We start from the raw sequence: 13,478 nt of genomic DNA, 5'->3' as shown, positions 1-13,478 counted from the left end.
TGGGGATGAAGAGTCAGTTTTCTTTAAAGGTGAGACCCCTGGTAGGTTTTCCTCAGGCATAATGAATGTTTCCACCCATAAGTATTTAGCAGCACACATTGGTCTTGGTTATTAAGATAAAAAGGGGAACACAGAGTCAGGTGATGGTGGGGAAGTAGGGTGTATATGGAGGATTTATGAACAGCAGTGAAGGTGAATACAGTCAAGATACTATGTACGAAATTCTCAAAGAATTGATAAAAATATATTGATTGGATGTGTTATATATTTTTAATCTCTTTCAAACAACTAGCAGCTGATATTACAATTCTTCTTCATCTAACTTCCAAAATTTGTGAGTGGATGAATTAAAAGCACATTTAAAACAAGACCAGCTCTTGCTACCAAGCCTGATTGATGCCAAGTGCCGTGGCATACCTACTTACCACTAGTTTTGTAACTACTCCGAGGATCCCAGAATGAACAGCTGTGAAGGATTAAACCATTAATAATTACAATGATATTTTAGGCATATCTCTTCCCTTGGATTCTCCTAGGCATCCTTCAAGATATATGGGTCAGGAATTAGTTGCCCCATTTTTCAAATGAGGAAACAGAACCAAAACTATAAATGGCAAGAACGGCACAGAAGCACCAGACTGGACTGAGAACAGTCTCGCTTCTAACTTAATCTTGTGCTTTTTCAGCACATTCTCCCCTTGCTCTTTCAAGGCTGTGCTGAGCACAAGGCGTTATTTGGCCATGGGGGCTTTGCCAGTAAATAATCCAATTCCATTCCAGCATTGCCAAGCAGAGAGCAGCTTTCAGATTCCTCTGAGTCCCTACTGATTGCAAAGACATGGAAACCATGAAAAGACCATCAATGTCTCTTATTTAAACCTCTGAATAGAAAGAGGCACCAAGTGAAAAGCAGGCAGAGGCTATCTATGCAGAAGAAAAGCTTTCTTTCACATCAGTAACAAGGCTAGGGAAGAAATACCTCATTCTCCACTTGGGTTGAAAATTTCGAAGAGCAGATTATATAGTCATGAATACCACTAAGTGGCCAGCAGGGCTGAAAGACCACAGATATGAACACCTGGGAATTCCTTAGAAATTTACTTTATCTGGCTTCCTCCCAGACCTAAGAAGTCAGAAAAAGTAGAGGACATGAGGAGATCCATGTTACAAGGCCCTATAGAAGCAGGAATGAAAGATTAAGTTCAAGAAAGTGTTCAGGAAGTTTTCCTTACCACACTAACACATATTAAAAGTAACCTACTTACCCTGTCCTTTCCAAAAACAGCAGCCAGTAACTCTTCCCATTCAGTGGTGTTCTGCGTGAATTTAATATCTGCAGGTTGGCCGCTACCCAAAACCAATTAACATATTGTCCTGCATTACTTCGCTGTCAAGAATTAATTTAAAAAACAAATAAACAAATTTAAAAACAAATTAGTATACTTCTTCTTCCCATGCAGTCAGTTGTAATCAGTGTTCCAAAATTATGTTGAGTGGCTATCTGTCAGAAGTTAGTCAGAAGCTGGAAAGAACCCAGATGCCCTTCAACAGAGGAATGGATACAGAAAATGTGGTACATCTACACAATGGAATATTACTCAGCTATCAAAAACAATGACTTTATGAAATTCTTAGGCAAATGGATGGAACTAGAAAATATCATCCTGAGTGAGGTAACCCAATCACAGAAAAACACACATGGTATGCACTCATCAATAAGTGGATATTAGCCCAAAAGCTTCGAACAACTAAGAAAAAATTCACAAATTATATGAAGTCCAAGAAGAAGGAAGACCAAAATGTGGATGCTTCATTCCTTCTTAGAAGGGAGAACAAAATACTCATGGGAGGAAATACAGGGACAAAGAGTGGAGCAGAGACTGAAGAAAAGGTCATCCAGAGACTGCCCTACCTCAGGATCCATCCCATATGCAGCCACCAAACCCAGTCACTATTGCTGATGCCAACAAGTGCTTGCTGACAGGAGCCAGATATGGGTGTCTCCTTAGAGGCTCTACCAGAGCCTTACTGATACAGATGAGAATGGATACAGCTAACCATTGGTCTAAAGAAGGGGACCCCAATGGAGGAGTGAGAGAAAGGACTGAGGTAGCTGAGGAAGAACAACAATATCAACCAATCTGACCCCACCAGAGATCCCAGGGACTAAACCACCAACCAAAATGAATACACATGGAGGGACCCATGAATCCAGCCACATATGTAGCAGAGGACGGCATTGTCCAACATCAATAGGAGGAAAAGTCCTTGGTCCTGTGAAGACTCATTTCCCCAATGTAGGGTAATGCCAGGGCGTTGAAGTTGGAGTGGGTGGGTGTGAGTGGAAACATCCTCATAGAAGCAAGGGGAGGGAGATGGGATGTAGGAGAGGAGGGAAAGGGGATAACATTTGAATTGTAAATACATGAAATATCCAAGAAAATTCTTTTTTTTAAAGTTAGTCAGAAATGACAGCAACTATAACTTCTTTTCCAATGGAAATGATCCCAGAAACAGAGGCAGAATTTTTTTGCTAGGACACCACAAGTATGCTTTGTGGAATTTAGGCGAACTTGGCCTCCATATAGAATAGCACAGGAAACTTGTAGGATTTTGTTAAATTTATTCTACAGTGTACACATCAACGGGTATTACTTATGGAATTTTCAGAGTCCTTGGTTACACAGGTTGTGACAGTGACCTGAAATCAACATTACTTTCTAAGCCAAAGCACTACTGTGTGGAATAGTGTGGCAGAAACTGTGGATGCTGTTTTTTTTTTTTTTTTACAAGGGAGAAAGGCAGTGAGGAACAGAAACATGTGTTTAAAACTGCCCCTTATAACTGGGTTTGAATCAAAGATCTTCTGCCACACTAACTTTAAAATCTACTTTATTTCTGTAAAATGATGATTTTTTTTCAAAGAAACATTTTTAAAAGTACATTTGTGTCCTGCCTGTGTGCATATCTGTATGAGGGTGTTGGATCCTGACATTAGAGACAGTTGTGAGCTGCAATGTGGTTGCTGGGAATCGAACCCAAGTTCTCTGGGAAGAGTACCAGTGCCCTTAACCACCTGGCCTTCTCTCCAGCACCTAAAATGATGATCTTAATATCCATTACTTTTTTCCCAGGATTACTACAGGAAATTATAGAGTAATGAAAGAATAGTACTTAATTTCAAGCTAGCTCCTAGTAAACATATAAGTTTTCATTGCTATTTAAGTATTTATTGAAGCTAGATTTTTTTAAAGAATACACACAATTTAAGAACTAATTTGTTTGAAAAATGACACATAAAATGAACGCATTTATTACTTTCAAACAAGTGTTTTATAGACACCAAAGTTAATATATGATCTACAAGTAGTTTTAAAAGTAAAAAAATATCACAATTAGAGGCTATCCTTTCCAGTTCCAGATTCAAAAACCTCACCAATAAATTGGGTAGCTTAAAAATTGGATGCTTCTCTCAGAGGACAACCATGCCAGGCTCCTGTCTGTAAGCACACCATAGTATCAGTAATAATGTCAGGCCTTGAAACCTAGGGTCAGATGCAGATACTTATACCAAACAAATGGACAGAAGCCAGGGACCCCTATGGCTGATTTAGAGAAAGGCTAGAAGGAGCTGAGGAGTGTGATCCTATAAGAAAACCAGTAGTCTCAACTGACCTGGACCCCCAAGATCTCTCAGACGCTGAGCATATACTAGCTGATATGAGGCCTCTGATACATATACAGCAGAGGACTGTCTGGTCTGGCCTCAGTGAGAGAGGATGCACCTAACCCCGGAGAGACTTGAGGCCCCAGGGAGTGGGGAGGTCTAGTGGGTTAGGGGGAGTAGGGACATCTTCTTGGAGATGGGGAGGAGAAATAGGATGAGGAGCTGACACTATCAGAATGCACAACCAGGAGGTGGATAACAACTAGACTGAGAAAAAAATATTAAGAAACATTCATAAAAATAAATAAAAAAAATTAGGTGCTTCTATCCATTAAAACTGATGCCATTTTTAGAACTAATACAAAAAAAGTAAAAGACAGTTTTCAGGAAGACGAAGTAATTTCCCTAAACTTTAACAGCTTCACTATCTGAACACACCTGGAGTAATAAAGAGGAATACAGAGAAATACAGTCTGTTAATGTTAATTTCATTTTCCACCCAAGTCTGATAATAGAAAATGTTGTTTCATGTTGTTCTTTCATAATTCTTAAATATCTTCCAATTTCCAGGGGATTCTAATAAAATACATTACAATTTTACTCTCCTATAGAGAGACCTTAGATGTAAATATAATTTTATCCTATCACTATTATGAAAGACAGGTTATAGAGGAACCCTGGTTGCAATACATCAGCCCCAACATTGTTTGTGTAGAGCCACAGACTCTGAAAAGTTCCATTAGCAGCAGAGACATATAAGACCATGGCAATATTGTACGACTGGCTGTGTAGCCAGGGATTCGTGTTCACTTGAGTAAATAAACTCTTTGACGTTCACACAATAAAAGAACCTTTATCAGAATCTGTTCTTACTGTTAAGTGACCAATTATTGCATTTTACTCAGTTACAAACAAACAGCGATCAAGTTTCCATAGAGAAGTGATCTAAAACTGCAGGAGACCTGGGTACATGGAGAAGGACAGTTTTCCATATGTCATTTGATTTCTGATGCCTATGTGTTACAAGGCATTTGGAAAGAATAATCTTCATTCTTATCAATATTAGTTTAAAATTTTCTTATGGAGCTTGAAGTTTCGATAATCTAACAGCATAAAAAAATACATTCACTAAGAATTGTAGAGACTCTTAATAGTAAAAATAGTTAAAGCAACTAATGCCAAAATTATAATTTTTATTCTTTTTTAAAGACAATGGCGTGGAAATTTAAAGTTGTAATTTTTCCAAAACATACATATCCAACAATGACATGTCCCTATGCAAAAGCAAGCTTCCTATTTTAAGGTATCCCAGACTTCTAGAATTCTTGATGAGGGTAACTAGAAATTTTGACCCCAAAGTAAAGAAGCACCAGGGGGAAAGGAAGTGGCATTGGCCACTCACCTTTCTGAGCCAGTACCTATGTATGTGCTCCACACGAGAGAATGTGCTAACCTTCCTCACAGAGCTGCTGGCCTTTGTATGAAGAAGGAGGAAAGAATACCTGTACCCGTTGGCTTTTGAAATGCAGTTCATTGCAGCATAACTTCTTGTAAAGAAAGGTACAGATGGGGCTGTATGCCAGGAGAACTCTGTATACCTTCTTTGCCAAGCATTCAATGAATAGTAATTATTGCGTAATTACAATGGAATAGTATTTTAAGATAAAAGAGATAGAGGAAAATGCTTTTGTATACTTATAGAAAACACTATAGTGGGGCTGGAGAGATGGCTCAGCAGTTTAAGAGCACTAGCTGGTCTTCCACAGGTCCTGAGTTCAATTCCCAGCAACCACATGGTGACTCACAACCATCTGTAATGGGATCCGATGCCCTCTTCTGGTGTGTTTGAAGTGAGCGACAGTGGACTCATACACATAAAATAAATAAATACATCTTTAAAAAAAACACTATAGCAAGAAAGGGCCATTTTAGAATTTAGAAGCATTTTAATTTCACAACTTTCAAAAGTGCCATATGGGAAATTTCACTCTTCCTCATGAGTTAGATCTGTGAACAACAAAGCAGTACCCCAAGATCACCCTAACACTGCACTTACACTTCCTGGCCAAGCTTTGATTTTACTGAAGTCATCAAATACGCACCAAATAAGTGTGAACACTGCATAATACTCTATAACTAAAAGAAAGTTGTTTTCGTTATATATACATCACTGGCCTTTTAAAAAAGAAATGTGCACCTATTAGATTGCACAGTAACTGTGGAAATATCATCCTTAGTTTTCAAAGATGCTGCTTTACACAGCTGCACACTGCTGCTAACCTGGTTTTAGTTGCACTTGCTCCGAGCCAGTAATATCCCATAGATCATATGTCAAGAACATAATTTTCAAGGAATAATCCACTGTAAGCAAATCTAGATGTTCTTTCAGTAGTTTAGGAGACAGACACTCCTTGCCACACAGGACTCTGGTATACTAATGTGTGTGTGATCTGAAGCCTACTTACTTGGAAACAAAGTTGTGTTTTCAATCTAAAATGTTGTTATTCTATATCACAATTGGGTTGTTTTTCACTGGGAAATATTAGAATATTGTATAAAGTAACATTTTCACTCAAAGAAAACCTGACGGACAGAAGGTAGACTCTTTCACTAGCTATGGAGTGGCTGTAAATAAGAAGTTAAATTGTTCTTGGCCTGTCCTACTGAACCCATCACTGGAAAGGCAATGATAATTTCTGTTACTATCTGAAATCTTCAGTCTGTGAACAGTGAAGGCAGCGACGATAACCAGGAAATTACATCCTAGCGATTATGAGCTTAACTTCTGAATTTTGCCCATGGAGCAAATCTCTTTCCAGAATTCACACTCCCTTTTACAAAAATCACACTGATATCTGGAGCCAGTTTAACCATACAGCTCCGAGATTTCAATTTATGAAACTTCAGGCACTTTTTCATTAAATAAAAGTTTTAGATGGAATTATCATGATGCAGAATTTTCATTTATCTTACGATCTGACTTCTAGATGTTTAAATAACAAATGTATATTTATGCCTTCACTCTGTCAAACACTAAGATTCAAAAAAAACATATTTTACATAATCAATGGCAAGGAATACACTCCAAACCAGAAAATATCTCTGGAGCTTATGGCCTTGTTCTTCACATGTCAAATGTCCAAAATACCATATCTGACTTGAAAATAACCAGACAAAAGGGATCTCTATTTCTATGGTATTTATAGTACACCCTTTTCTAAGATTAGCTGTTAATTGATACAATTTTTCAACTGAAACACAACACTGGACTTATAAAGTTAGAGATTAATGCTTGTAGAAACAATGATGTTACTTTAAAAAAAAGAAAGAAAGATTTTAGTCTTAGATATATTTGACTTCCAGTAGTTTTAACAAATCTAAGGTTGTGGCTATGAAAGCACAAAGACCACCAATGTCTCAACCTGGGCCAAACACTTCAGAAGCCAACAAAACTTGAACTTTCCTGTCAGTCGATGATAGCGGAAGTCAAAACTTAGGCTGGAAATGTGCTTTTCATGCAAAACGAATTTTTCCAGACTGACTCAAAGATGGGCCAACATTTGTATCTATAAACATGGAGGAAGACGTGTATTAATACTAATAGGTGCTTCGCAACTCTTTGCAAAGACTGACTTCATGTCCCATTGCATGAGTATCTCTACCACACAGCAATGAACAAGAATCTCTTATGTCCTGAAGGTTTTTACTACTTCACCTTATCAAAACAATTTTCTTGGTCCTCTGTTTTTTTGCTCTGCCTCTGCCTTAACCTGGCTGCTAATTAGATTAGTCTGGTGACACAAGAAGGGGGAAAGGAAAAAGACCAGCATTTTCTCATAAAGCATAGAACACTAGTCAGGACTCAGCTGTGCTAGAATAATTCTCAAGAATCTTAGCTATGCACTTGCATAGGGTAAGCACTCCTGTCTGACAGCCAACTCTATTTGGTTGGAGAACTTAGCCATTATTAAGGTTTCTTGTTCATTACGTATTCTAGCTCCTCTACAAGAAATGGTTGCATGCGCACACACACACGCACACATGCTCACACGCACACATTCACGCACAGGCACATGCACCCGGACACCAACAGGAAGAAAACTACAACTGCATCATGTTTGTGTATTTCACTTCCTACCTGCTCTATTTATATTTTCCAATTATTTTAAAAATTGACATCCATCATAGAAAATGTCATTGGATCCCAATACTTAAAATTGCCGTACCACATTAATCAAACCCCTCTCACACTAAGCATTTTAAAGTTAACCTCCATTTTTTTAAACTAAGAGGAATATAAGAAGGTTCTACCCACCGACCTATTCTCACTTTTACACTTTACACCTGCGATTCTGCAAAGAGAGACTACTCTGACCTATACAGCACAAACGACGTTTGGGAAACACAATGCAATTTGGAATATTTCAGCTACATTGATAGTTTTACAAAGTAAACTCTGGTTAGCCCTATTGTTAAGGGCGAAAGTCCTGTGCTGCAAAACTCATATGAATCGGGGGTGGGGGGGTAGAGATATAAAAGCTGGTTTACATAGCATTGATAACACATAAAACTCCTAAAATTAGATCTATTCTTTTTCCTTTCCACCAAGTCCATAGTATACAATTCAGAGATTCAGGAATGCACCGTCAAGGACTTTCCTAGGGGTGGATGGGGTACCAGAGCTGAGATGTCTCAAATACTTTAACTAATTATTTTTTAAAAGAAAAAAGAAAGAAAAGAAGAACCCTTTGCAATCGATAAACCGTGAATAAAACTTAAGAAATTCTTTTGTCGGTTTTAATAGCAAATTCTTGTTCATTTCAGCACTTTGGGATGACTGGTCTTTCAATACTTGCCTTCCATCCCACAGTCCTCCACCCTTTATAAAACCAATAAGGGGGACGTTTAGACTCATTTATACTTTCTAAGGAAAGCTACTTGGTGTTGCAGAAGCAATTGCCTCCGACTTCAAATTAACCATTCGCCACTGTCATAATTTTTCACCCCTGTCTTCCTCTCAGCCCCTCCTTCCAATGCCTTTAGGGATTGACAGTCAGACATTATTGCACTCTTGGCTTTTCAAAAGCAGCTATGGGATATTCCTCTAAAAGTACATCCAACCCTTCATCCTGTCAGATCAAACAATAGCATCTATTTCAGTGGCAACATTGTACATAATGGAAGACAAGATATTCTTTTTTCTTGGAATCATTGTAGCTCTTAGGTTTTAAAGGTTACTGGTCCACTCTGGGGCAATGCTGTTGCAGAGTTTAAGTATTTCTCTCCGATCTACATACTTTTAGAACTCAGTGTGGCTTTCTAACTCAGAAGGCTGTAAGAACACATCTCACCTAAACAAGGAGTTCCTAAGAAAATTATAAGAAAATATATTCCTAGGAAAATATCAAACTCAAATAAATACTGCAAAACAAGTATATAAAAGTCTAATAATCTGTATTTTCACTTACATTCATAAATAGTAAAATAAATAAGACAACCACCCTGTTATCATTAAAAGAATACCAAGCATAAAAGGAGAGCTACATCTCTATTCCCTTAAAGAAATTAAAGATAACAAGTTTAACCCGCACCTGCAAAACTGTCTTTAGAGAGACAGGAATGGGGGAAAGCACAAAGGCACACTTCTGCTGCACCCCTAAAATCATTTTAAATACAGGTAATGTGTATCATCCTTTCTCGCTTCTTTTTCCTTCCGTCCTGCTCAATGGCAGACCTCTTACTACACTCCCTGCCCACTCTCTCAAAGGCACATTAGAGAATAAGAGGACCCAAGCGTCACTTACCAGTTGCATGCCACAGATAAAGATAAGTGTGCACCTGCCACTGCAATAACCCATGGTTTCCGAGACCCCTGCCACAGCCAGACTGTCCCACGTCGGCCACCGTCGAGCCCCCACTTTATCCAATCAGATCGCGGGGAAGGACAGGCGAACCTGCCCTGGGCTCGGGGGCGCCGGGCTGCCACTGCCAATGTCCTGGGAAGTGACAGGCATTAGGACCTCCCTGCGCGGCGGCGGCTGCCCCAGCCGCGCCCGCCACACATACCTTCACTCGCTTGCTGCACACGCAGAGCCGCGGGCAGCGCCGCCCAAGGAGATGCGCCCCGGGCCCGCAGGGGCGGCAGCGGCAGGCAGGCAGCGCCGCCGCGCCCTGGGGCATCTGGCCCGCCAAGTTGCGGCCGCCGCCCGACGCGCGCTCGCCCGCCCCGCACTCGCTCCCCGCGCACGGGCGCGCGGGCTCTGGGGGCGGCTGAGACGCGCGCCGGGCGCCGCCTGCCTCCCCACACCGAGCGCGGCTGCTCTGCGCTCCGCTTGCCGGGGGCGGGGCGCGGCGCGGGGCGGCTGCGGGGTCTGTGCGGACTCCCTGCAGTGCCCTTCCCCTTGCAAAGATGAGCCGATCCTCCTCCTCCTCCGAAGCCCGAGGTCCCCTCCCGGGCGACAACTTCTCGGAGGTCGTGACCGGCCGCAGCCCTGGCCGCTGCGGGCGTGGTGTCGCGGTGCGCGGGAGCTGCGGCGACGCTAACCCCGGGGATGCTGCGAGGGATCGGGTCGGAGGAGTGTCGGTGGTGCGGCAGTGCCTTGCTTGTTTGGTGGTGTCTTGCTTGAATGGTGTGGGTTTTGCTGAGGCAACCCAGCCAGAAGCATTATGCACAAGCAAGCTCTGTGTGTGTGTGTGTGTGTGTGTGTGTGTGTGTGTGTGTGTGTGTGTGTGTGTGTGTGTGTGTGTGTGTCCTCGCCAACCCACTGTCCTGTGCACCCGGGGACCCAAGGACAGCAAGGGACAGAGCTTGGAGTTTCAAAGATGAACCTGCTGCAAGAACCGGACTGAGTTGCCTCTTGAAGTTGCGAAATGTAGGGAAATGTAGGAGTTTGTTGTTGATGCTTCAAACTGCTTTCTCAGCAATGAAAAGAACAGATGAAATTTGACCATTTATCCACCCAACCTCATGGACCATCCAGTTGGTTATGTGTCCTTCTTGCTTGGTGACACTCCAGAATTGACAGCAGCAGTTACCTGCGGACACATGCTCTGGAGCCCGCTGCTGCCACCTGCGGGTGAAAAGCTGAAGGGAAAAATATTCTGGAGCAAGTGATGGTCCCTGAGACCTGGGTGTACAGAAGACAACGTTCCACTTACAGCCCCAGTAGCTACGGAAAGCATTCCTAACCTGGCTACAGAAAGAGGCTGTACGTTGAGATCCACTGGGTAATAAAGCCATTGGAATAAAGCGCTGTGACTGAGAGGAAGTGTTCACGGAGCTTCCCACAGCCCATCCTTAGAGATGTAAAGTGGAGAAAGGGAGGAAGGAAGGAAGGAAGGAAGGAAGGAAGGAAGGAAGGAAGGAAGGAAGGAAGGAAGGAAGGAAGGAAAAGAATGAAAATAAAAGAAAGGAAAAAAGAAATATAAAAGCAACAAGCTTCCTAAGAAAAGTGGGACTTTACCCTTCTTGGAAAGCGACATTTGTGTAGGATAACTTTAACCACACTGAAAACCTACAGTGATGACTTCTTTGAATATACATTTTAGAGTAACTAAAGAGAGAATGGATGGGGCATAGGGTCTGTATTCTCCAGAAGTCAGACTGTATAATCAAAAATGACTTGCCACCCTAGAAATCCAAAAGGATTTGATCTTGTTCGTTTCTTAGTGCTTCATTATTATAACAGGAGTGTCTCTGTTTCCAGAAGTGCTTCCAATAGTTAATGGAATTCAAAGGCCCCAGTATGTGCTGGCACTCACATTTGGGGACCTTCAAATCCTTTGGGTAAATCGGAGGCTAGAGATAGCCACCTGTATTTTACCAGTCTGCTTTTACCTGCTCTAGCTGGCTGGTGGCTGCTAGGCTGCAGGTATTTTGCAGGGACAGACTAAATAAGAGGAACCCTAAGCTAATGCTGTCTATCGAAGATGGTGCTGCAGTGTGGTCAAGTGCTCTACCAGCTCTTTAAAGTTACCAGAGAATCAGGCATTTGTACAGATTCATCCATAACCTTGCAATAGTCTCCCTGCCATCAGCATCAGCTTGAGAATCATTCACACTGTACAGGAAAGTGTAATGCTGTCCGTAGCTCATTATTTATTCCTCATTTGCAATCAATGAACTATGACCTTTTGATACATGGCATTTGTCTTTCTGTGAGCACATTGGACTGTGTCCTAAGTCAAGGAGGCTCTTGGCTAAGAAATAAAATGATTTCCTTGAAATCCATCTTTACCAGGCAATGGAGGAGAGACAGGGAATGATTACCTCATCTTTTTCAAAACACGTTGGAAATGCCCAAAACAGATTAGTCCATGTCTCTGGCAGCCCCACAGTAGCAACCGTTTCATTCTATCTCATCTTTCTGTTCCACTTCCCAGGATTCCCTGGGACAACGTTCAAATAAAGAAATTGTACTGAAATCATTGTATCTGGTATCTGCCTCAAAGGAAACCCGATCTTTAAAAAAAAAAGCGTCCTCAAGGGCTTTTATTGTACATCTTATTGGTACTAGTATCTACTTTCTGAATCTATATCACAATGCTCATCTTCCGTAAATAAAGACTGGTCTTCCAAACCATTGTGCAACACACCCCTCGTTGATATTTTAATGAATTTCTCACCTATCTTCTGGTTTCACCCAGGAGTGATGCTAAAAATATTTAAGGGTGTTTTCGTTTATAATTACTTAAGTAAATTCCCATCACATCCTTTACATACAAAATAGCTAAGGCCTGACTTCTGCAAGGTGCCCTACTTACAGATGCAATTCCAGGCTTGGAGGTGGCTCTCCCCTTCTTGTTCCATTTCCTTTTGTCCCTGGAACTAAACACCTTCCTGGAAGAAACATTAATCACAGCTGAGAGAAGCGTAGCTGTTCTGTAGAAGTGTATAGAGGCGAGAGAATCTCAAACTAGAATGTTGATTGCATTTTCATTTAGAATGAAGGTCATAAAGTATTTAGCTACAAGGTGCTAAGGGCTTTCCTTCCTTGACTAGTCTGGTGGCATAACTATTGTTAATTACCTTGTTTCAGTGGGGGAAATGTGTTACAAGTCAGCATACATCCAACTGGGCTCACCTTGGCACACTGCTTTAAAGTACATTTGAAGGTTGATTCACACCCATTTCATTTATCTTTCAGAAAAACTGGTGCTCTGTACTGAGTACACAGCCTCTAAGCCAGTTAGAGCTGGTTCCATACTCAACTATGACAAAATTTCACGCCTGGGCATCCATCTCCACTGAGCAGTTTCAACCCAAGTCAACTCAGTCTCTATTGTAGTTTACAAACAGATTAGTAACAATTATCCTTACAATCACTAAAATAATATTTAACATTAGATAACTTAAACATGGAGACATAGCGTATTAAAATATTGATAGTAAATAAAATGAAAGTAATCATAAGTCATAATGTTTCTGTTAAAAAAAAGGACTATATTAGCAGAATATATTCTAACATGATTTGGTTATATTCTAACAACCATTGATGTGGTTGTTATTGATTGTGGTCATTATTATTCAGCTTATGAACTCTGAACCCAGACAGTTTAGATTGCTATACCAAACTCTACCATTTATCAACCAATTAGTTTTCTTAACTATACAATATGACATAGGACTGCTGCATCAGTATTCATAAAGCATTTGATAAAATGCCTACCACCTAGTTACTATAACTTTTCCACCTATGACTCTGCCTGTCACATATCTTTAACATTGATCACAATACTAAATCCCACAACTTAATCCATATTTTTGTCTCCGTACAGTTTTGTGGTAGATGGAAATAGTTGTTACCTAAAT

The 13,478-nt window shown here is 40.8% G+C and overlaps 1 protein-coding gene across 3 annotated transcripts in view; it reads right to left on the bottom strand.

The window, feature by feature from the left end:
• The window catches only part of Nkain2 (sodium/potassium transporting ATPase interacting 2), a 1,205,517-nt gene extending 1,195,554 nt beyond the window's left edge, over positions 1-9,963 (bottom strand). For all 3 annotated transcript variants that reach the window (NR_197310.1, NM_001432842.1, NM_001432843.1), the window contains 1 exon segment: positions 9,472-9,963. Coding sequence is in view for 2 of the 3 variants with exons in the window: in NM_001432842.1 (NP_001419771.1) it covers positions 9,472-9,525 (54 nt within the window). In the remaining variant the exon portion in view is untranslated.
• Positions 9,964-13,478: the final 3,515 nt, after the last annotated feature.

Source organism: Rattus norvegicus, chromosome 1, assembly GCF_021556685.1.
Source record: "Rattus norvegicus strain SHRSP/BbbUtx chromosome 1, alternate assembly SHRSP_T2T, whole genome shotgun sequence".
Lineage (NCBI taxonomy): Eukaryota > Metazoa > Chordata > Mammalia > Rodentia > Muridae > Rattus > Rattus norvegicus.
Note: the sequence above shows the minus strand (reverse complement) of the source record. Positions and strands in the feature narration are given on the sequence as shown.